This window comes from Salvelinus namaycush, chromosome 5 (genome assembly GCF_016432855.1).
Source record: "Salvelinus namaycush isolate Seneca chromosome 5, SaNama_1.0, whole genome shotgun sequence".
NCBI classification, from domain to species: domain Eukaryota; kingdom Metazoa; phylum Chordata; class Actinopteri; order Salmoniformes; family Salmonidae; genus Salvelinus; species Salvelinus namaycush.
The window spans coordinates 17965013-17988440 of NC_052311.1; the positions used below are offsets into that span (position 1 = coordinate 17965013).

The 23428-nt window shown below is 43.8% G+C and overlaps 1 protein-coding gene across 1 annotated transcript in view; it reads right to left on the bottom strand.

Moving 5' to 3' along the window:
* LOC120048019 (GPI ethanolamine phosphate transferase 2-like) overlaps positions 1-23428 on the bottom strand; it is a 115171-nt gene that overhangs the window by 62541 nt on the left and 29202 nt on the right. The window contains exons 5-6 of the mRNA XM_038993689.1: positions 6357-6495; positions 4267-4479 (exon numbers count right to left, since the gene is read on the bottom strand). Of these exons, the coding sequence (XP_038849617.1) occupies positions 4267-4479; positions 6357-6495 (352 nt within the window). The remainder of the gene's footprint in view (positions 1-4266; positions 4480-6356; positions 6496-23428) is intronic.

Genomic DNA, 23428 nt, shown 5'->3' on the forward strand with positions numbered 1-23428 from the left:
GTTTAAGTTCCTTGCTCAGAACGTGAGAACATATGAAAGCTGGTGGTTCCTTTTAACATGAGTCTTCAACATTCCCAGGTAAGAAGTTTTAGGTTGTAGTTATTATAGGACTATTTCTCTCTATACCATTTGTATTTCATATACCTTTGACTATTGGATGTTCTAATAGGTACTTTAGTATTGCCAGCCTAATCTCAGGAGTTGATAGGCTTGAAGTCATAAACAGCGCAATGCTTGAAGCATTGCGAAGAGCTGCTGGCAAACGCAGGAACGTGCTGTTTGAATGAATGCTTACGAGCATGCTGCTGCCTACCACCGCTCAGTCAGACTGCTCTATCAAATCATAGACTTAATTATAATATAATAACACACAAATACGAGCCTTAGGTCATTAATATGGTAAAATCCGGAAACTATCATTTCGAAAACAAAACGTTTATTCTTTCAGTGAAATACGGAACCGTTCCGTATTTTATCTAACGGGTGGCATCCATAACTGTAATGTAATGTAAAATTCTGGCAAATTAGTTTGCAACGAGCCAGGCGGCCCAAACTGTTGCATATACCCTGACTCTGCGTGCAATGAACGCACAAGAAGTGACACAATTTCCCTAGTTAATATTGCCTGCTAACATGAATTTCTTTTAACTAAATATGCAGGTTTAAAAATATATTTTTTTTTTGTGCAACGATTGTGCTTTTTTTACAAATGCGCTTTTGTTAAATCATCCCACGTTTGGCAAAGTTGGCTGTCTTTGTTAGGAAGAAATGGTCTTCACACAGTTCGCAACGAGCCAGGCGGCCCAAACTGCTGCATATACCATGACTCTGTTGCACAGAACGCAAGAGAATTGACACAATTTCCCTAGTTCATGTTAACAGGCGATATTAACTAAATATGCAGGTTTAAAAAGATATACTTGTGTATTGAATTTAAGAAAGGCGTTGATGTTTATGGTTAGGTACACATTGGTGCAACGACAGTGCTTTTTCGCGAACGCGCTTGTTAAATCACCCGCTTGGCGAAGTAGGCTGTGATTCAATGATAAATTAACAGGCACCGCATCAATTATATGCAACGCAGGACAAGCTAGATAAACTAGTAATATCATCAACTATGTGTAGTTAACTAGTGATTATGTTAAGATTGATTGTTTTTTATAAGATAAGTTTAATGCTAGCTAGCACCTTACCTTGGCTCCTTGCTGCACTCGCATAACAGGTAGTCAGCCTGCCACGCAGTCTCCTCGTGGAGTGCAATGTAATCGCCCATAATCGGTGTCCAAAAATGCTGATTACCGATTGTTATGAAAACTTGAAAATCGTCCCTAATTAAAATCGGCCATTCCGATTAATCGATCGACCTCTAATACCAACCCTACCTTGTCACAACACAACGGATTGATTCAAACGCATTAAGAAGGAATGCAATTCCACAAATTAACAAGGCACACCTGTTAATTGAAATGTATTCCAGGTTACTACCTCATGAAGCTGGTTGAGAGAATGCCAAGAGTGTGCAAAGCTGTCATCAAGACAAAGGGTGGCTACTTTGAAGAATCTCAATTATAAAATATATTTTGATTTGTTCAACACTTTATTGGTTACTACATGATTCAATATGTGTTATTTCATATTTTTGATGTCTTCACTATTATTCTACAATGTAGAAAATAGTAAAAATAAAGAAAAACCCTTGAATGAGTAGGTGTGTTTGAACTTTTGACTGGTACTGTATATACAAAAGCATGTGGGCACCCCTTCAAATTAGTGGATTTGGCTATTTCAGCCTAAACACAGGGGGGGGGGGGGGGGGGGGTGTGTGTGTGTGTGTGTGTGTGTGTGTGTGTGTGTGTGTGTGTGTGTGTGTGTGTGTGTGTGTGTGTGTGTGTGTGTGTGTGTGTGTGTGTGTGTGTGTGTGTGTGTGTGTGTGTGTGTGTGGAAAGAGAAGGATGATTGTCTTCTGTAGAGAGGCAACCAAATGCAATCTTTGTAACTTAAACCGGTTGAATCCTTTGCGGTTGTCAATACATCTATTTACAGACATAAATGGTTGCAGGAACATATGTGCTTTGGGGGTGTGTGTGTATGCCACACATACACATTGCTTGTGTATCCTTGTGTTATTAATAAAATACTTGAATTGATCCGAATAGCTTTATCCGAATAGCTTTGTACACACTAGAGGTCTTCACGGGTCCAACAAACCTGAAATTCCGAGACCATAAATTCGGACTTTTGTCTCAGATCTGGGTGGGGTCTTATATAATTGCCACGGGTCTCAGGTATGTGCAATTATAATTGATTTACCGACTGGATCTGTCCTCTGTTAATTTAATGTGCGAGGTGATCAGAACTTCGCCAATTGCAACTCAATAAAACATATACTGTAGTTAATGTCCAGCTGAAACTGGTTCCGGCCACTCACCTCACGTGCACCTGTTGCTGAAGAGAGAGAGAGCACGAGTGAAAGGAGCTTTGGCCTAGGCAACTGTTGATTGCAAAGATGGAGGCCTTTTTTATTTAAGTAAAACAAAAGAGGTGAAAGAGTATAGTCTTCTGTGAGGACAAGTTTATGGGATAAAGATGAAAAGAACATTGGCGCGGCCAAATGGAATGTGTGCAACTCGCTATTCAGGTTTGATGCAATTTTCAAACTTTTATTTATTTGTTTTCGTATTTATTATAATTTGTTTTATCATTATTATTATTATTATAAGCTTTTTTAGAATCTAAAACATTTCTTTAAATATGCTAAAAGTGTTTTGTTTCATTTTGTTGAGACATTTTCATAGCTAAATTAAGTTGTCTTTTCAATTTTGTGCTCTGTATTTAATTTAAGATACAAGTTTAAAGTAGGCCGGATGTAAAATAAATATCAGCCTATTGCTGTCATTTGTTGGGGAGGCCTACGGATCATATTGTCACGTTCCTGACCTTATTTCCTTGGTTTAGTCTTTGTTTAGTTGGTCAGGTCGTGAGCTGGGTGGGTGTAGTCTATGTTTTGTGTTTCTATGTTGGGTTTGTTGTTTGGCCTAATATGGTTCTCAATCAGAGGCAGGTGTTTGTCATTGTCTCTGATTGGGAACCATATTAAGGTAGCCTGTTTGCACTGTTGGTTTGTGGGTGATTGTTTCCTGTCTTTGTGTTCTGCACCAGATAGGACTGTTTTCGGTTTTCACATTTTATTGTTTTGTAGCTTGTAGTGTTCACGTTATTATTCTTTATTAAACATGTTGAACACTAGCCGCGCTGCGTTTTGGTCCTCTCCTTCATCCCAGGAAGAAAGCCGTTCCACATATTTTACCTATAAACAATGACTTGACTTACTTTGATATTACCCTAATCAAGTTTAGAAACTTTTGTGAAGGTCTGGTGTGGTATTGTCACTAGGCTTAGCTACTACAGGCCTATGAAGGCAGTACGCACCAGCAGTCCAACTGACTCAGTTGAACTTGAGGTGAGGAAGAATGTTTTAGGCCTACCAAAGTCAGATTAAAGGAGTAACAATATAATGATTATCTTTATTTAAAAAAATATTATGCACGCCAAATTCTTCCTCCTGTATAGTACGCCTACATCTGTATAGCAGTAGAAGCCTATCAGACAAGGATAGAGAACGCATGTTGGTGGCAGAAATCTCCATCTTTCTCTCTGGGCTAGGCCTAAGCTTCTCTTCCTTTATATATATATATTTTTTTAAATATCAATATCATACAGTGGAGCCTAGGCCTATAGACTTAAATGCATGCAATGCCCTGATAAATTGAGCGCTCAAATCTCCAACATCTGAATCGTGAGGTGAACAACTTATTGTTTTAGGAAAGTAAAAAACAATAAAACAATAAGCTATAATGTTTGGATTATGCGACACATCGAAATATAATTTTCTTCCGGCTTGTTTTATGTCATTTAGCAGTTTTTAAGGATTGATAATTTGGCCAATATCACTCGTTTATTGATGGCAGAGGTTTCTTTCCCTCTCTCGGAGCCGAATGGGTCTTTCAGATCAAAACAGCATGGGTCCGTTTGCGCCTGTTTTTCCACTGGCCATTTCGGAATGGTTCTGACTGTCCTGGGGTCCATTTGGAACCGGTCTCCTTTAAAAAAAAAAAATGTTTTATGCATGTTGGGTTGGGTGGAAAAGCCACGGATTCATTTCGGAACGGGTCCAAAGTACACATTGACTTTGGGAGGCTGGAAGCTGATTTAGCCTTGCTCTGATCTGGCACTACCCCTGCACTGACCCACACTATTCCCTCTTACCTTTCTCATAGGCTGGCATGCTGTCCTTCAGCAGGTAGCTCAGCTGGTGACCGTTGAGGTGCAGGAAGCGCAGCTGGTCCCTGAGCGAGGCCTCCTCAACCACGGGCTGGATGAGTCGGCCCACGCTGTTCTGGGAGATGGGCAGGCCCAGACCAAGAGCCAGTGTCGGGGTCAGGTCCACCTGCTCTACTGTTGACGGTTTCTCCATCCCTACTGTTTATAAGGAGTAGAGACAGTATCTCAGGATATAGAAACAAGAGGGCGCAAGGAGGCACACATGCACAAGACAGACAGAAACGCACATGTACACACACAAACGCATGCGTACACAAACACACAAGCGTGCGCGTACGTACATTCACACACGTATACAGTTGAGAAATTAAGTGAAAAGTCACAGGAGCAGAACATATGTACCGTATCTCTAATCAACCCCTACTCCTCTACGTCATACTTCAATAACAATGATTCATTCACTTTGTGTAGCACACCTTAAAATAAAACCCATTATTAAATAAATAAATAAATAAAATATATATATATATATATATATATATATATATATATATATATATATATAATGCTGTGTCCTGTTTTTAGGTTTGATAAAAGCTCAAGCTTAAATCCTGCCAGTTGAGTTGACAGGACAATCCAGAACATGAGCTCTGTGTCCATCATGTGTCTGAGGTCCTACAGTACAAGTTACTGTACCAGCCTGTCCATCATGTGTCTGAGGTCCTACAGTACAAGTTACTGTACCAGCCTGTCCATCATGTGTCTGAGGTCCTACAGTACAAGTTACTGTACCAGCCTGTCCATCATGTGTCTGAGGTCCTACAGTACAAGTTACTGTACCAGCCTGTCCATCATGTGTCTGAGGTCCTACAGTACAAGTTACTGTACCAGCCTGTCCATCATGTGTCTGAGGTCCTACAGTACAAGTTACTGTACCAGCCTGTCCATCATGTGTCTGAGGTCCTACAGTACAAGTTACTGTACCAGCCTGTCCATCATGTGTCTGAGGTCCTACAGTACAAGTTACTGTACCAGCCTGTCCATCATGTGTCTGAGGTCCTACAGTACAAGTTACTGTACCAGCCTGTCCATCATGTGTCTGAGGTCCTACAGTACAAGTTACTGTACCAGCCTGTCCATCATGTGTCTGAGGTCCTACAGTACAAGTTACTGTACCAGCCTGTCCATCATGTGTCTGAGGTCCTACAGTACAAGTTACTGTACCAGCCTGTCCATCATGTGTCTGAGGTCCTACAGTACAAGTTACTGTACCAGCCTGTCCATCATGTGTCTGAGGTCCTACAGTACAAGTTACTGTACCAGCCTGTCCATCATGTGTCTGAGGTCCTACAGTACAAGTTACTGTACCAGCCTGTCCATCATGTGTCTGAGGTCCTACAGTACAAGTTACTGTACCAGCCTGTCCATCATGTGTCTGAGGTCCCACAGTACAAGTTACTGTACCAGCCTGTCCATCATGTGTCTGAGGTCCTACAGTACAAGTTACTGTACCAGCCTGTTTCTGCCAACGCTTAATTTCTCAGCCAGTCTCTCAGTAAAATCTGATCCACCTGAAATAAACCCATGTAGATGAGGAGTGATCTAGAAATAGACGTGGCAAATAAAGAAACAATTATCACATTCACACCAACGGCCTCGAACGCGTTCGTCACAGAGCGGCGAGACGTTAATGAGCTCCTCTTCACACAGTGCCAAGACGTCACCGCTTCTCACAGTGAGAGCTCAGCTGAGACAGCCGTGTGTGTATGTTTGTGTGTGCATTTTTTGTAGCCTTTATTTAACCAGGCATGTACGTGTGTGGCACAGGCGCTCTGGAGTAGGCCCTTACCTATCAAAAGTCATGTTAATCCTCACTTAACCACATTTTTCCTAGGTGAAAACAAATGTAAATGGACATATTAGTGGTGGGCCGTAACTACAATATTTTCACTATACTATTATGGATAAGTGTTGTGATACGCATTTGAACACCGGTGTGCATGTGCCTACTTCAGCAATGACACCAAGACAGACTGACAAACAGACAGAGGGATAACAGGAGAGCCAATGCTTACCTTTCTTCTTGAAGGCGGGGCTGATGAGCACCAGGGGGGTGTTGACCTCATGCTCAGACGAGCCCCCGTGGCTGCCCGTCTCGGACATCCCGTGGTCCCCACACAGCACCAGCAGGTAGGGCAGCGCCCCCTCTGCCTCCTAAGGGGACACGGGACATGGCAGATATAGATAGGTCACATAAGCGGATCAAATGTTAACATAATGGTCGTTTATCAGACACTTTTATTCACTGCAACTTACAGTTAAAGTACCATCTCATTTGAACAGCTCATAATCCAGGGACTACGGAGTGGCTCAGCGGTCTAATGTATTACGGTGCTTCCGGCATCACTACAGACCTGGGATCAATCCCAGGCTGTGTCATAACCGGCCGTGACCGGGAGTCCCATAGGACAGAGCACAATTTGCCCCCGTCGTCTGGGTTTGGGGAGGGTTTAGCTGGGGGGGGTTGAACTTGGCTCATCGCGCTACAGCACCTCCATGTGGCGTGCCGGGCACCTGCAGGCTGACTTCGGTCATCAGTTGAACGTTGTTTCCACCGACACATTGGTGCAGCTGGCTTCTGGGTTAAGCGGGCTGGTGTTAAGAAGCGCGGTTTGGCGGGTAATGTTTCGGAGGACGCATGACACCACCTTCGCCTCTCCCAAGCCCATTGGGGAGTTGCAGCGATGAGATAAGATTGAAATTAGGGAGAAAAAGGGGGTAAAATAGTTTTGGGGGAAACAATCTGTTAACTCTTACTCAAATAATGTGATTGACTTGTCCTATACTTGTATTTGTTGCCAAAGCATACATTCCAGATAAAGAAAAAAAAAAAACCCACCTCAGACCCCCACCTCAAACAGACCGTTTCAGGATGACGTCATGTTTTAGGCTGAGACGTCCACAAGAGGTGTACGAGGAAGAAAGTGTGGTATTCAACAGGCAATAGAATTGCACAGACAGGGCAGGAATAGGGGTTGTGGAAATATGTGTTTGAAATAGAGTCCTGCTGCTGGAAGAAGCAGCCTTGCCTCATGTCCTCCCTTCACTGGAGCGAAACAGTGGAGTTTCCAAACAGCGCCTGAGGGGCTAGGCTCACTCTCTAGCTCTCTCCTCTGGGAATGAAAGGTGGTTAGCTCCGTTTCACTTCAAAGACCCCCTCAGCCACTCTTTTCCACGCTAGCCTGCTTCCTTTAGCAGCCAGCGCAAGCTAACAAAAGCCTGAATCTCTGCCAGTTTAGCTGGTTGCCCTAACAGAGCCAGCTAACTTCTTCAACTCATTGGCATTTCATGTTACAGATGTAGGATCTCATTGGCATTTCATGAAGGGGAAAGAACTTATCCCAGCCATGAAAGCTGTCAGAGCGCATAGGGACATTGCTTACATCCGCTATGACAGGCTCTTTGTCCACCCTCCCTCCCAAAAGCATAGAAGAGATGAGAGAGCCAAGCCTATGTGTTCCTAGCTTCAACCCCACAGCACACACACACACACACACACACACACACACACACACACACACACACACACACACACACACACACACACACACACACACACACACACACACACACACACACACCCACCCACCCAACTGATTCATGGACTGCTGAATGTTTTTTCCCCCCCCTCTTGCTTTGTTTATTCTTTTCCATATTATGTCGATCTCTGATAAGCTACCCAGGAAAGGGCTACAAATAGTACATATTAATATATGTAGCCTGATATCCATAACATTAACATATTAGCCATTTCTGAGACTCACTTAGATCATTAATTTGATGATACAGCAGTAGCAATACAAGGATAACACCTACAGAAGAGACAGGAATCCTTATGGAGGTGTTGAGATATAAACTCAGCAAAAAAAGAAACGTCCTCTCACTGTCAACTGCGTTTATTTTCAGCAAACTTAACATGTGTAAATATACACACACACATTCATATCTACACACATACATAAACTCAGCAAAAAAGAAACGTCCCATTTTCAGGACGCTGTCTTTCAAAGATAATTCGTAAAAATCCAAATAACTTCACAGGCTTCACATTTTAAAGGGTCTAAACACTGTTTCATATGCTTGTTCAGGAAGCTGCTTAAAGGCACAGTTAACTTAGTGTATGTAAACTTCTGACCCACTGGAATTGTGATACGGTGAATTATATGTGAAATAATCTGTCTATAAACAATTGTTGGAAAAATTACATGTGTCATGCACAAAGTAGATGTCCTAACCGACTTGCCAAAACTATAGTTTGTTAAAACCTCTACCGCTTCTCTCTCCCGGATCCGGGATCCCCCCCATCAAAAAAGCTGACTAGCATAGCCTAGCCTAACGCCACAGGGATATCATATAACATAATTTTCATGAAATCACAAGTCCAATACAGCAAATGAAAGACAAACATCTTGTGAATCCAGCCATCATTTCCGATTTTTAAAATGTTTTACAGCGAAAACACTATGTATTTCTATTAGCTAACCACAATAGCAAAAGACTCAACCGCATATTTTCACAATTTTTCTACCGCATAGGTAGCTATCACAAAACCGACCAAATAGAGATATAATTAGTCACTAACCAAGAAACAACTTCATCAGATGACAGTCTTATAACATGTTATACAATAAATCTATGTTTTGTTCGAAAATTTGCATATTTGAGGTATAAATCATAGTTTTACATTGCAGCTACCATCAAAAATATCACCAAAGCAGCCAGAATAATTACAGAGAGCAACGTGAAATACCTAAATACTCATCATAAAATATTTATGAAAAATACATGGTGTACAGCAAATGAAAGATAAACATCTTGTGAATCCAGCCAATATTTCAAATTTTTTAAAGTGTTTTACAGCGAAAAGACAATATAGCATTATATTAGCTTACCACAATAGCCAAACACACAACCGCATTTATCAGCAGCAAAAGGTAGCGATCGCAAAAAAACAGCAAAATATATAAAATTAATCACTAACCTTGACCAACTTCATCAGATGACAGTCTTATAACATCATGTTACACAATACATATATGTTTTGTTCGAAAATGTGCATATTTAGAGGTACAAATCTTGGTTTTACATTGTGAATACGTAGCCAAAATGCACAAAATTGTCCGGAGATATTTTGGACAGTCACCTAATCTAATAACTCATCATAAACTTTACTAAAAAATACATGTTGTACAGCAAATGAAAGATACACTGGTTCTTAATGCAACCGCTGTGTTAGATTTTTAAAAAATAACTTTAGTACGACATACAGCTTGCGTTATTGCGAGACAGCGCCCGCTATAAGGGCGGAGAATAGGACTAAACATTTCACACAAAAATACGAAATAACATCATAAATTGTTCTTACTTTTTGCTGAGCTTCCATCAGAATCTTGTACAAGGAGTCCTTTGTCCAGAATAAATCGTTGTTTGGTTTTAGAATGTCCTTCTCTCCTGTCGAATTAGCAACCTTAGCTAGCCAAGTGGCGCGAAGATGTCCATCTTCACCTAACGCAGAGAACGGAAAACTCCAAAACTCCCGATAAAAGTTGAATAATCTGATAAAACTATATTGAAAAAACATACTTTACGATGATATCACATGTATCAAATAAAATCAAAGCCGGAGATATTAGACGTCTATACCGAACGCTTTTCAGAAGCCAATGCTGATGTCCTTCCCGCGCCTTGGTAGACAAAGGAAATTGTGGTCACGTCATTCCAAGAGCTCTTGTTCGACCTCAGATCAAGCTAAACACCCCATTCCACCTCCCACTGCCTGTTGACATCTAGTGGAAGGCGTATGAAGTGCATGTATATCCATAGATTTCAGGCAATTGAATAGGAAGGCCCTGGAACAGAGCCTCGATTTCAGATTTTTCACTTCCTATCAGGAAGTTTGCTGCAAAATGAGTTCTGTTTTACTCACAGATATAATTCAAACGGTTTTAGAAACTTGAGTGTTTTCTATCCAATAGTAATAATAATATGCATATTGTACGATCTAGAATAGAGTACGAGGCAGTTTAATTTAGGCACGATTTTTTCCAAAGTGGAAACAGCGCCCCCATATTGACAAGAAGTTAACAAGAAATTTGTGGAGTGGTTGAAAAACGAGTTTTAATAACTCCAACCTAAGTGTATGTAAACTTCCGACTTCAACTGTACATACATAAAATCTATTTAGTCTCAAATAAATAATGAAACATGTTCAATTTGGTTTAAATAATGCAAAAACACAGCATTGGAGAAGAGAGTAAAAGTGCAATATGTGCCATGTAAAAAAGCTAACGTTAAAGTTCCTTGCTCAGAACGTGAGAACATATGAAAGCTGGTGGTTCCTTTTAACATGAGTCTTCAATATTCCTAGGTAAGAAGTTTTAGGTTGTAGTTATTATAGGACTATTTCTCTCTATATCATTTGTATTTAAATACCTTTGACTATTGTATGTTCTTATAGGCACTATAGTATTGCCAGCCTAATCTCGGGAGTTGATAGGCTTGAAGTCATAAACAGTGCTGTGCTTCGAGCATTGCGAAAAGCTGCTGGCAAACGGAGGAACGTGCTGTTATAATGAATGCTTACGAGCCTCCTGCTGCTGCCTACCACCGCTCAGTCAGACTGCTCTATTAAATATCAAATCATAGACTTAATTATAATATAATAAACACAGAAATACGAGCCTTTGGTCATTAATATTGTCAAATCCAGAAACTATCATTTCGAATGAAATTCAGTGAAATACGGAACGGTTCCGTATTTTATCTAACAGGTGGCAACCCTAAGTCTAAATATTGCTGTTTCATTGCACAGCCTTCAATGTTATGTAAAATTCTGGCAAATTAATTACGGTCTTTGTTAATAAGAAATGGTTTTCACACAGTTTGCAATGAGCCAGGCGACCCAAACTGCTACATATACCCAGACTCTGCTTACACTGAACGCAAGAGAAGTGCCACAATTTCAGGCACCGCATTGATTATATGCAACGCAGGACAAGTTATTTAAACTAGTAATATCATCAACCATATGTAGTTAACTAGTGATTATGTTAAGATGTATTGTTTTTTATAAGATAAGTTTAATGCTAGCTAGCAACTTACCATGGCTCCTTGCTGCCTGCACTCGGGTAACAGGTGGTCAAGCCTGCCACGCAGTCTCCTCGTGGATTGCAATATAATCGTCCATAATTGGCATCCAAAAATGCAGATTACCGATTGTTTTGAAAACTTGAAATCGGCCCTAATTAATCTGCCATTCCGATTAATCGGTCGATCTCTAATACACACACACACACACACACACACACACACACACACACACACACACACACACACACACACACACACACACACACACACACACACACACACACACACACACACACACACACACACACACTACTGTTCAAAAGTTTGGGGTCACTTAGAAATGTCCTTGTTTTTGAAAGAAAAGCACATTTTTTGTCCATTAAAATAACATCAAATTGATCAGAAATACAGTGTAGACATTATTAATGTTGTAAATGACTACTGTAGCTGGAAACGGCTGATTTTATGTAATATCTACATAGGCGTACAGAGGCCCATTATCAGCAACCATCACTCCTGTGTTCCAATGGCAAGTTGTGTTAGCTAATCCAAGTTTATCATTTTAAAAGGCTAATTGATCATTAGAAAACCCTTTCACAATTATGTTAGCACAGCTGAAAACTGTTGTTCTGATTAAAGAAGCAATAAAACTGGCCTTATATTTATTTATTTATTTATTTATATATACACTGCTCAAAAAAATAAAGGGAACACTTAAACAACACAATATAACTCCAAGTCAATCACACTTCTGTGAAATCAAACTGTCCACTTAGGAAGCAACACTGATTGACAATAAATTTCACATGCTGTTGTGCAAATGGAATAGACAAAAGGTGGAAATTATAGGCAATTAGTAAGACACCCCCAAAAAAGGAATGGTTCTGCAGGTGGTGACCACAGACCACTTCTCAGTTCCTATGCTTCCTGGCTGATGTTTTGGTCACTTTTGAATGCTGGTGGTGCTCTCACTCTAGTAGTAGCATGAGACGGAGTCTACAACCCACACAAGTGGCTCAGGTAGTGCAGTTCATCCAGGATGGCACATCAATGCGAGCTGTGGCAAAAAGGTTTGCTGTGTCTGTCAGCGTAGTGTCCAGAGCATGGAGGCGCTACCAGGAGACAGGTCAGTACATCAGGAGACGTGGAGGAGGCCGTAGGAGGGCAACAACCCAGCAGCAGGACCGCTACCTCCGCCTTTGTGCAAGGAGGTGCACTGCCAGAGCCCTGCAAAATGACCTCCAGCAGGCCACAAATGTGCATGTGTCAGCATATGGTCTCACAAGGGCTCTGAGGATCTCATGTCGGTACCGAATGGCAGTCAGGCTACCTCTGGCGAGCACATGGAGGACTGTGCGGCCCCACAAAGAAATGCCACCCCACACCATGACTGACCCACCGCCAAACCGGTCATGCTGGAGGATGTTGCAGGCAGCAGAACGTTCTCCACGGCGTCTCCAGACTCTGTCACGTCTGTCACATGTGCTCATGTGCTCAGTGTGAACCTGCTTTCATCTGTGAAGAGCACAGGGCGCCAGTGGCGAATTTGCCAATCTTGGTGTTCTCTGGCAAATGCCAAACGTCCTGCACAGTGTTGGGCTGTAAGCACAACCCCCACCTGTGGACGTCGGGCCCTCATACCACCCTCATGGAGTCTGTTTCTGACCGTTTGAGCAGACATATGCACATTTGTGGCCTGCTGGAGGTCATTTTGCAGGGCTCTGGCAGTGCTCCTCCTGCTCCTCCTTGCACAAAGGCGGAGGTAGCGGTCCTGCTGCTGGGTTGTTGCCCTCCTACGGCCTCCTCCACGTCTCCTGGTGTACTGGCCTGTCTCCTGGTAGCGCCTCCATGCTCTGGACACTACGCTGACAGACACAGCAAACCTTCTTGCCACAGCTCGCATTGATGTGCCATCCTGGATGAGCTGCACTACCTGAGCCACTTGTGTGGGTTGTAGACTCCGTCTCATGCTACCACTAGAGTGAAAGCACCGCCAGCATTCAAAAGTGACCAAAACATCAGCCAGGAAGCATAGGAACTGAGAAGTGGTCTGTGGTCACCACCTGCAGAACCACTCCTTTATTGGGGGTGTCTTGCTAATTGCCTATAATTTCCACCTGTTGTCTATTCCATTTGCACAACAGCATGTGAAATTTATTGTCAATCAGTGTTGCTTCCTAAATGGACAGTTTGATTTCACAGAAGTGTGATTGACTTGGAGTTACATTGTGTTGTTTAAGTGTTCCCTTTATTTTTTTGAGCAGTATATATATATATATATACACACAGTGGGGAGAACAAGTATTTGATACCCTGCCGATTTTGCAGGTTTTCCTACTTACAAAGCATGTAGAGGTCTGTAATTTTTATCATAGGTACACTTCAACTGTAGGTACACTTCATACAAAAATCCAGAAAATCACATTGTATGATTTTTAAGTAATTAATTTGCATTTTATTACATGACATAAGTATTTGATCACCTACCAACCAGTAAGAATTCCGGCTCTCACAGACCTGTTAGTTTTTCTTTAAGAAGCCCTCCTGTTCTCCACTCATTACCTGTATTAACTGCACCTGTTTGAACTCGTTACCTGTATAAAAGACACCTGTCCACACACTCAATCAAACTGACTCCAACCTCTCCACAATGGCCAAGACCAGAGAGCTGTGTAAGGACATCAGGGATAAAATTGTAGACCTGCACAAGGCTGGGATGGGCTACAGGACAATAGGCAAGCAGCTTGGTGAGAAGGCAACAACTGTTGGCGCAATTATTAGAAAATGGAAGAAGTTCAAGGTGACGGTCAATCACCCTCGGTCTGGGGCTCCATGCAAGATCTCACCTCGTTGGGCATCAATGATCATGAGGAAGGTGAGGGATCAGCCCAGAACTACACGGCAGGACCTGGTCAATGACATGAAGAGAGCTGGGACCACAGTCTCAAAGAAAACCATTAGTAAACCATGGATTAAACCATGGATTAAAATCCTGCAGCAAGGTCCCCCTGCTCAAGCCAGCGCATGTCCAGGCCCGTCTGAAGTTTGCCAATGACCATCTGGATGATCCAGAGGAGGAATGGGAGAAGGTCATGTGGTCTGATGAGACAAAAATAGAGCTTTTTGGTCTAAACTCCACTCGCCGTGTTTGGAGGAAGAAGAAGGATGAGTACAACCCCAAGAACACCATCCCAACCGTGAAGCATGGAGGTGGAAACATCATTCTTTGGGGATGCTTTTCTGCAAATGGGACAGGACGACTGCACCGTATTGAGGGGAGGATGGATGGGGCCATGTATTGCGAGATCTTGGCCAACAACCTCCTTCCCTCAGTAAGAGCATTGAAGATGGGTCGTGGCTGGGTCTTCCAGCATGACAACGACCCGAAACACACAGCCAGGGCAACTAAGGAGTGGCTCCGTAAGAAGCATCTCAAGGTCCTGGAGTGGCCTAGCCAGTCTCCAGACCTGAACCCAATAGAAAATCTTTGGAGGGAGCTGAAAGTCCATATTGCCCAGCGACAGCCCCGAAACCTGAAGGATCTGGAGAAGGTCTGTATGGAGGAGTGGGCCAAAATCCCTGCTGCAGTGTATGCAAACCTGGTCAAGAACTACAGGAAACGTATGATCTCTGTAATTGCAAACAAAGGTTTCTGTACCAAATATTAAGTTCTGCTTTTCTGATGTATCAAATACTTATGTCATGCAATAAAATGCAAATTAATTACTTAAAAATCATACAATGTGATTTTCTGGATTTTTGTTTTAGATTCCGTCTCTCACAGTTGAAGTGTACCTATGATAAAAATTACAGACCTCTACATGCTTTGTAAGTAGGAAAACCTGCCAAATCGGCAGTGTATCAAATACTTGTTATCCCCACTGTGTGTATATATATATATATATATATATATATATATATATATTCAGAGCTAAATCCTTGTAATGCTTACAGAACATCTCATGTCAAGTGTTACTGAAGTGTTGTGGTTGCAGGTTCACCTGCCTCATCTAAAGTATATTATTATAGGGTGTTGCTATAGACTACCAAGTGCTAACAGTCAGTATCTAAATAATGTGTGTGAAATGCTTGATAGTGTATGTGATGTAAACAGAGAGGTCTACGTTCTTGGGGATCTGATTGGTTTTCATCTAGCTGTCAGCTCAAGAGGAATCTGCTCACTGTAACCAGTGCCTGTAATCTGGTTCAGGTCATTAATCAACCTACCAGGGTGTTTACAATTACTACAGGAACTGGATCATCCATATGAATTGATCACATTTTTACTAACACTATAGAACTTTGTTCTAAAGCTGTATTTGGACCCATTGGATGCAGTGATCGCAATATAGTGGATATATCCAGGAAAGCCAAAGCTCTAAAAGCTGGGCCTAAAATAGTGTATAAGAGAGCATACACAATATTCTGCTGTGACTTATGTGGATGACGTTAATTTGTTGGTCTGATGTGATTAATAAGGAGCATCTAGACGCTGTACTTAATACATTTTTGAAATTGCTTCTTCCAATTATTGATAAACATGCACCTCTTAAGAAACTGACTGTTAGAACTGTTAAGGCTCCATGGATTGATAAGGAATTGAAAAGCTATATGGTTGGGGCAAAAGGAGTAGCAAATAAGTCTGGCTCTACATCTGACTGGCTGACTTAGTGCAAATTGAGAAATTATGTGACTAATCTCAAAAAAAGAATAAACTATATTATGAAGCCAAGATCAATTATATAAAGAATGATGGGAAGAACGTTGGAGTACTTTCAATGAAATTATGGGCAGAAAGACAAATTAAAATCCATCTTTCATCAAATCAGATGCCTTATTCATCACAAAACCATTTGATGTTGCGGATTATTTTAATGATTACTTCAATGGCAAAGTGGGCAAACTTATGACAACAATGAAAAGCGAGTCATCGTATAAATGCATTAAAAAATGTATATAATAAAAGAAAAGCATTGTAAGTTTGAATTTTGCAATGTTAGTTTAGGAGAGGTGGGGAAATTGTTTTCGATCAATAATGACAAACCTCCTGCATTGACAACTTGGGATTCTACTGAGGATTGTAGCTGACTCTATAGCCACTACTCTCTGTCATATCTTTAATCTGAACCTAGAGGACAGTGTCTGTCCTCATGCCTGGAGGGAAGCCAAAGTAATTCTGCTACCCAAGAACGGTAAAGTGGCCTTCACTTGTTCTAACAGCAGACCTATCAACTTGCTGCCAGCTCTGAGCAAACTATTGGAAAAAATGTGTTGGACCAAATTAGGGCCGTTGGCGGTCATGACATTTTGTCAGGCGGTTATTGTCATGCAAAAGACTGCCGGTCTCAAATCAAATCTCATTAGTCACATACACATTGTTAGCAGATGTTAGTGCGAGGGTAGCAAAACGCTTGTGCTTCTAGTTCCGACAGTGCAGTAATATCTAACAAGTAATCTAACAATTCCACAACAACTACCAAATACACACAAATCTAAAGGGATGGAATAAGAATATGTACATATAAATATATGGATGAGCGATGACAGAGCGGCATAGGCAAGACGCAATAGATGGTATAAAATACAGTATAGACATATGAGATGAGTAATGTAAGGTATGTAAACATTATTAAAAGTGGCATTATTTAAAAAGTGACTAGTGATCCATGTATTAAATTAGCAAATGATTTGAGTCTGTATGTAGGCAGCAGCCTCTCTGTGTTAGAGATGGCAGTTTAACAGTGTGATAGCTTTGAGATAGAAGCTATACTTGTACTGACCTCGCCTTCTGGATGTTAGCGGGGTGAACAGGCAGTGGCTCGGGTGGTTGTTGTTCTTGATGATCTTTTTGGCCTTCCTGTGACCTCGGGTGCTGTAGGTGTCCTGGAGGGCAGGTAGTTTGCCCCAGGTGATGCGTTGTGCAGCACGCACCACCATCTGGAGAACCTTGCGGTTGAGGGAGGTGAAGTTGCCGTACCAGGCAGTGATATAGCCTGACAGGATGCTCTCAATTTTGCATCTGTAAAAGTTTGTGAGGATTTTAGGTGACAAGACAAATTTCTTCAGCCTCCTGAGGTTGAAGTGGCGCTGTTGCGCCTCTGTCTGTGTGGGTGGACCATTTCAGTTTGTCAGTGATGTGTACGCCAAGTAACTTAACTTTCCACCTTCTCCACTGCTGTCCTGTCGATGTGGATAGGGGGGTGCTCCCTCTGTTGTTTCCTGAAGTCCACGATCATCTCCTTTTTTTTGTTGACGTTGAGTGAGAGGTTGTTTTCCTGACACCACACTCAAATACTTATTTCCCTCATTAAAATGCAAATCAATTTATAACATTTGACATGCGTTTTTCTGGATTTTTTTGTTGTTATTCTGTCTCTCACTGTTCAAATAAACCTACCATTAAAATTATAGACTGATCATTTCTTTGTCAGTGGGCAAACGTACAAAATCAGCAGGGGATCAAATACTTTTTTCCCTCACTGTAGGTATTCCTCTCGTCCAGATGGGATAGGGCAGTGTGCAGTGTGATGGCGATTGCATCGTCTGTGGACCTGTTGAGGTGGTATGCAAACTGAAGGTGATATGCTCCTTGACTAGTCTCTCAAAGCACTTCATGATGACAGAAGTGCGTGCTACGGGGCGATAGTCACTTAGTTCAGTTATGTTTACCTTCTTGGGTACAGGAACAATGGTGGCCATCTTGAAGCATGTGGGGACAGCAAAGTGGGCAAAGAAGGTGTTTAGTTTGTCTGGAAGCAAGACGTCGGTGTCCGTGACATAGCTGGTTTTCTTTTTGTAGTCTGTAATTGCCTGTAGAATCTGCCACATAAGTCTCGTGTCTGAGTCGTTGAATTGGCTTTGTCCCTATACAGACATTTCGCTTGTTTGATTGCCTTGGAGGGAATAACTACACTGTTTATATTCTGCCATATTCCCAGTCATCTTTCCATGGTTAAATGCGGTGGTTCGCGCTTTCAGTTTTGTGTGAATGCCGCCATCTATCCACGGTTTCTGGTTAGGGTAGATTTTAATAGTCACAGTGGGTACAACATCTCCAATGCACTTCCTTATAAACTCAACTCACCGAATAAATCAATGTTATTCTCTGAGGCTGCCCGGAACATTTCCCAGTGCGCGTGATCAAAACAATCTTGAAGCGTGGATTCTGATTGGTCAGACCAGCATTGAATGGTTCTTGTCACGGGTACTTCTGTTTGAGTTTCTGCCTATAGGACGGTAGGAGCAAGATGGAGTTGTGGTCGGATTTTCCCGAAGGGAGGGCAGGCCTTAAATGCATCGCGGAAGTTAGAGTAGCAGTGGTCCAGTGTATTGCCCGTACGGGTGCTACAATCAATATGCTGATAGAATTTCGGTTGCTTCGTTCTCAGATTACCCTGTTAAAATCCCCAGCTACAATAAATGCAGCCTCAGGATATATGGTTTTCAGTTTGCATAAAGTCCAGTGAAGTTCCTTGAGGGCCTTCGTGGTACCTGCTTGGGCGGGGGATATACACGGCTGTGACTATTATCGAAGAGAATTCTCTTGAGCGATAATGCGGTCGGCATTTGAGTGTAAGGAATGCTAGGTCAGGTGAACAAAAGGACTTGAATTTCTGTATGTTGTTATTGTTACACTATGAGTCGTTAATCATGAAGCATACACCCCCGCCCTTCTTCCCAGAGAGATGTTTATTTCTATCGGCGCAATGCATCTAGAGATCCGGTGGCTGTACCGACAGCATATCCCAAGAGAGCCATGTTTCCGTGAAACAAAGAATGCTACTGTCACGTTCCTGACCTGTTTTCTGTTATTTTTGTATGTGTTTAGTTGGTCAGGGTGTGAGTTGGGGTGGGCATTCTATGTTTTGTGTTTCTATGTTTAGGTCACTTGTAATTAGCCTTATATGGTTCTCAATCAGGGACAGGTGTTTGACGTTTCCTCTGATTGAGAACCATATAAAGGTTGGCTGTTCACACTGTTTGTTTGTGGGTGATTGTCTTCCGTGTCTGTGTCTGTGCACCACACGGGACTGTTTCGTTTGTTCGTTCGTTTGTGTCGTCTGTACCAGTTCATGCGTTCTTCGTGTTATGTAAGTTCGTTTGTTCGGTTCTGTTTGACTTCGTTTATTATTTTGTATATTCTCAAGTATGTTTAGTTTTCGTCTTGTTTAACAAATATTCATGTCGTATCACAACGCTGCGTTTTGGTCAAATCCCTACTCCTCCTCTTCGTCTGAAGAGGAGGAGGACACCCGTTACAGAATCACCCACCAACCAAAGACCAAGCGGCGTGGGAGAGCGCAACAGCGAAACCAGGACTCGTGGACATGGGAGGAAATATTGGACGGAAAAGGACCCTGGGCTCAGACAGGGGAATATCGCCGCTCTGTTGAAGAGAGGGAGGCAGCTAAAGCCCAGGAGCGGTGGTTTGAGGAGGCAGCAAGGAGACGTGGCTGGAAGCCTGTGAGTAAACCCCAAAAATGTGTTGGGGGAGGGCTAAAAGGGAGAGTGGCGAAGTCAGGTAGGAGACCTGCGCCCACTCCCTGTACTTACCGTGGAGAGCGAGAGTACGGGCAGACACCGTGTTACGCAGTAGAGCGCATGGTGTCTCCTGTACGTGTGCACAGCCCGGTGCGGTACATACCAGCTCCTCGTATCGGCCGGGCCAGATTGAGCATTGAGCCAAGTGCCATGAAGCCGGCTCTACACATCTGGCCACCAGTGCGTCTCCTCGGGCCGGCTTACATGGCACCAGCCTTACGCATGGTGTCCCCGGTTCGCCTACATAGCCCGGTGCGGGTTATTCCACCTCCCCGCACTGGTCGGGCGACGGGGAGCATACAACCAGGTAAGGTTGGGCAGGCTCAGTGCTCAAGGGAGCCAGTACGCCTGCACGGTCCGGTATTTCCGGCGCCACCTCCCCGCTCCAGGCCAGTACCACCAGTGCCTACACCACGCACCAGGTTTCCAGTGCGTCTCCAGAGTCCTGTTCCTCCTCCACGCACTCTCCCTGTGGTGCGTGTCTCCAGCCCAGTGCCTCCAGTCCCGGCACCACGCATAAAGCCTCCTGTGCGTCTCCAGAGCCCTGTATGCACTGTTCCTTCTCCCCGTACTCGCCCTGATGTGCGTGCCCTCAGCCCGGTACCACCAGTGCCGGTACCACGCACCAGGCCTATAGTACGCCTTGAGAGTCCAGTGTGCCCTGTTGTTGTTCCCCGCACTAGCCTGAAGGTGCGTGTCTTTAGCCCGGTACCTCCAGTTCCGGTACCACGCACCAGGCCTACAGTGCGTCTCAGCCGGCCAGAGTCTGCCGTCTGCCCAGCGGCGCCTGAACTGCCCGTCTGCCCAACGGCGCCTGAACTGTCCGTCTGCCCAACGCCGTCTGAACTGTCCGTCTGCCAAGCGCCGCATGAACTGCCCGTCTGTATTGAGCCTTCAAAGCCGCCCGTCGGTACTGAGCCTTCAAAGCCGCCCGTCTGCCATGAGCCTGCAAAGCCGCCCGTCTGCCATGAGCCTACAGAGCCGTCCGCCAGACAGGAGCCGCTAGAGCCTTCCGCCAGACAGGAGCCGCTAGAGCCTTCCGCCAGACAGGAGCCGCTAGAGCCTTCCGCCAGACAGGAGCAGCCAAAGCCTTCCGCCAGACAGGATCAGCCAGAGCCTTCCGCCAGACAGGATCAGCCAGAGCCTTCCGTCAGACAGGATCAGCCAGAGCCGTCAGCGAGCCATGACCAGCCAGAGCCGTCAGCGAGCCATGACCAGCCAGAGCCGTCAGCGAGCCATGACCAGCCAGAGCCGTCAGCGAGCCATGACCAGCCAGAGCCGTCAGCGAGCCATGACCAGCCAGAGCCGTCAGCGAGCCATGACCAGCCAGAGCCGTCAGCGAGCCATGACCAGCCAGAGCCGTCAGCGAGCCATGACCAGCCAGAGCCGTCAGCGAGCCATGACCAGCCAGAGCCGTCAGCGAGCCATGATCCGCCAGAGCCAGCCAGCCAGGATCCGTCAGAGCCAGCCAGCCAGGATCCGTTAGAGCCAGCCAGCCAGGATCCGTCAGAGCCAGCCAGCCAGGATCCGCCAGAGCCAGCCAGCCAGGATCCGCCATTCAGTCCGGAGCTGCCGTCCCTCAGTCCGGAGCTGCCGTCCCTCAGTCCGGAGCTGCCGTCCCTCAGTCCGGAGCTGCCGTCCCTCAATCCGGTGTTGCCCCTCATTCCGGTGTTGCCCCTCATTCCGGTGTTGCCCCTCATTCTGGTATTGCCCCTTAGTCCGGTGCTGCCCCTTAATCCAGTGGGGTTAATTTGGAGGGTGGCCATTTGGAGGAGGCTACAAAAGCGGGGTTTGACTAAGGTGGGATGGGGACCACGCCCAGAGCCTGAGCCGCCACCGTGGACAGATGCCCACCCAGACCCTCCCCTAGACTTTTGGTGGTGCGTCCGGAGTTCGCACCTTGAGGGGGGGGTTATGTCACGTTCCTGACCTGTTTTCTGTTATTTTTGTATGTGTTTAGTTGGTCAGGGCGTGAGTTGGGGTGGGCATTCTATGTTTTGTGTTTCTATGTTTAGGTCACTTGTAATTAGCCTTATATGGTTCTCAATCAGGGACAGGTGTTTGACGTTTCCTCTGATTGAGAACCATATAAAGGTTGGCTGTTCACACTGTTTGTTTGTGGGTGATTGTCTTCCGTGTCTGTGTCTGTGCACCACACGGGACTGTTTCGTTTGTTCGTTCGTTTGTGTCGTCTGTACCAGTTCATGCGTTCTTCGTGTTATGTAAGTTCGTTTGTTCGGGTCTGTTTGACTTCGTTTATTATTTTGTATATTCTCAAGTATGTTTAGTTTTCGTCTTGTTTAATAAATATTCATGTCGTATCACAACGCTGCGTTTTGGTCAAATCCCTACTCCTCCTCTTCGTCTGAAGAGGAGGAGGACACCCGTTACAGCTACAATCTCTGATGTCTCTCTGGAAGGCAACCCTTGCCCTAATTTAATCTACCTTGTTGTCTAGAGACTGGACATTGGCGAGTATTGTACTCGGAAGCGGTGGGTGGTGTGCACGCCTTCGATAGTCTGACCAGGAGGCGACTTTGTTTTGGGTTGGCCTCTGGGATTAGATCCAATGTCCTGGGTGGTGGTCTGGACAAAGGATCCGCTTCGGGAAAGTCGTATTCCTGGTCGTAATGTTGGTAAGTTGATGTTGTGCTTATATTCAATAATTATTCCCGGCTGTATGTAATAGCACTTAAGATTTTCTGGGCTAACAATGTAAGAAATATTACATTAAAAAAATAATACTGCATAGTTTCCTAAGGACTCGAAGCGAGACGACCATCTCTGTCGATGCCATCTTGCTTATTTCTCAAGGTAATTGACCGTTAATTAACAAACACATTTAGCATCTCCAGGCCTCCATGCATACAAGTCACTGATGTGCACCTTTGGAACATCTACATTTTAAAAAGTTAATTTAATATACACCATCACAATAAATCCATTATTTATTTTAGTTATGTCTTAAGAAACATTATGCTATGAAGAAAATGTAATTCAGAAGAACAGAATATGAGTTGGCCTACTGTATGTTACCTGGCTGTGTGCCATGCCATGGGCTGTAGGCTAGTTCATTTAGCAGACAAGAGACTGTATGCTTAATGATATGCCATTACTTTATATTATATGATTGTATAGTAAGAAGAATATAATTGAACTTAGCTGAAAAAAAATAAAGGATATTTTTCCCATTGCGGAGCGGGTGCACATATGAAGTGGCTATGCTGAGCGTAAAAGTGATCATTTGAAACAGGTCCTATATGCTAGATTTAGAGTTATTTGGCAACTTTAGTTGTGAATGATACAAACCTTAGAATGTCTTAGGGGCTGCGACTATAGGCTACTGATAATTTGAGAAAGTCGCAATAAAAGCTGTGCTCCGTTCCTTGCCTCAGGCTGCACATGCTGTTCTCTCATCAAGTGATCTTATCTTCACCCATCAGACCCATCAGACTTC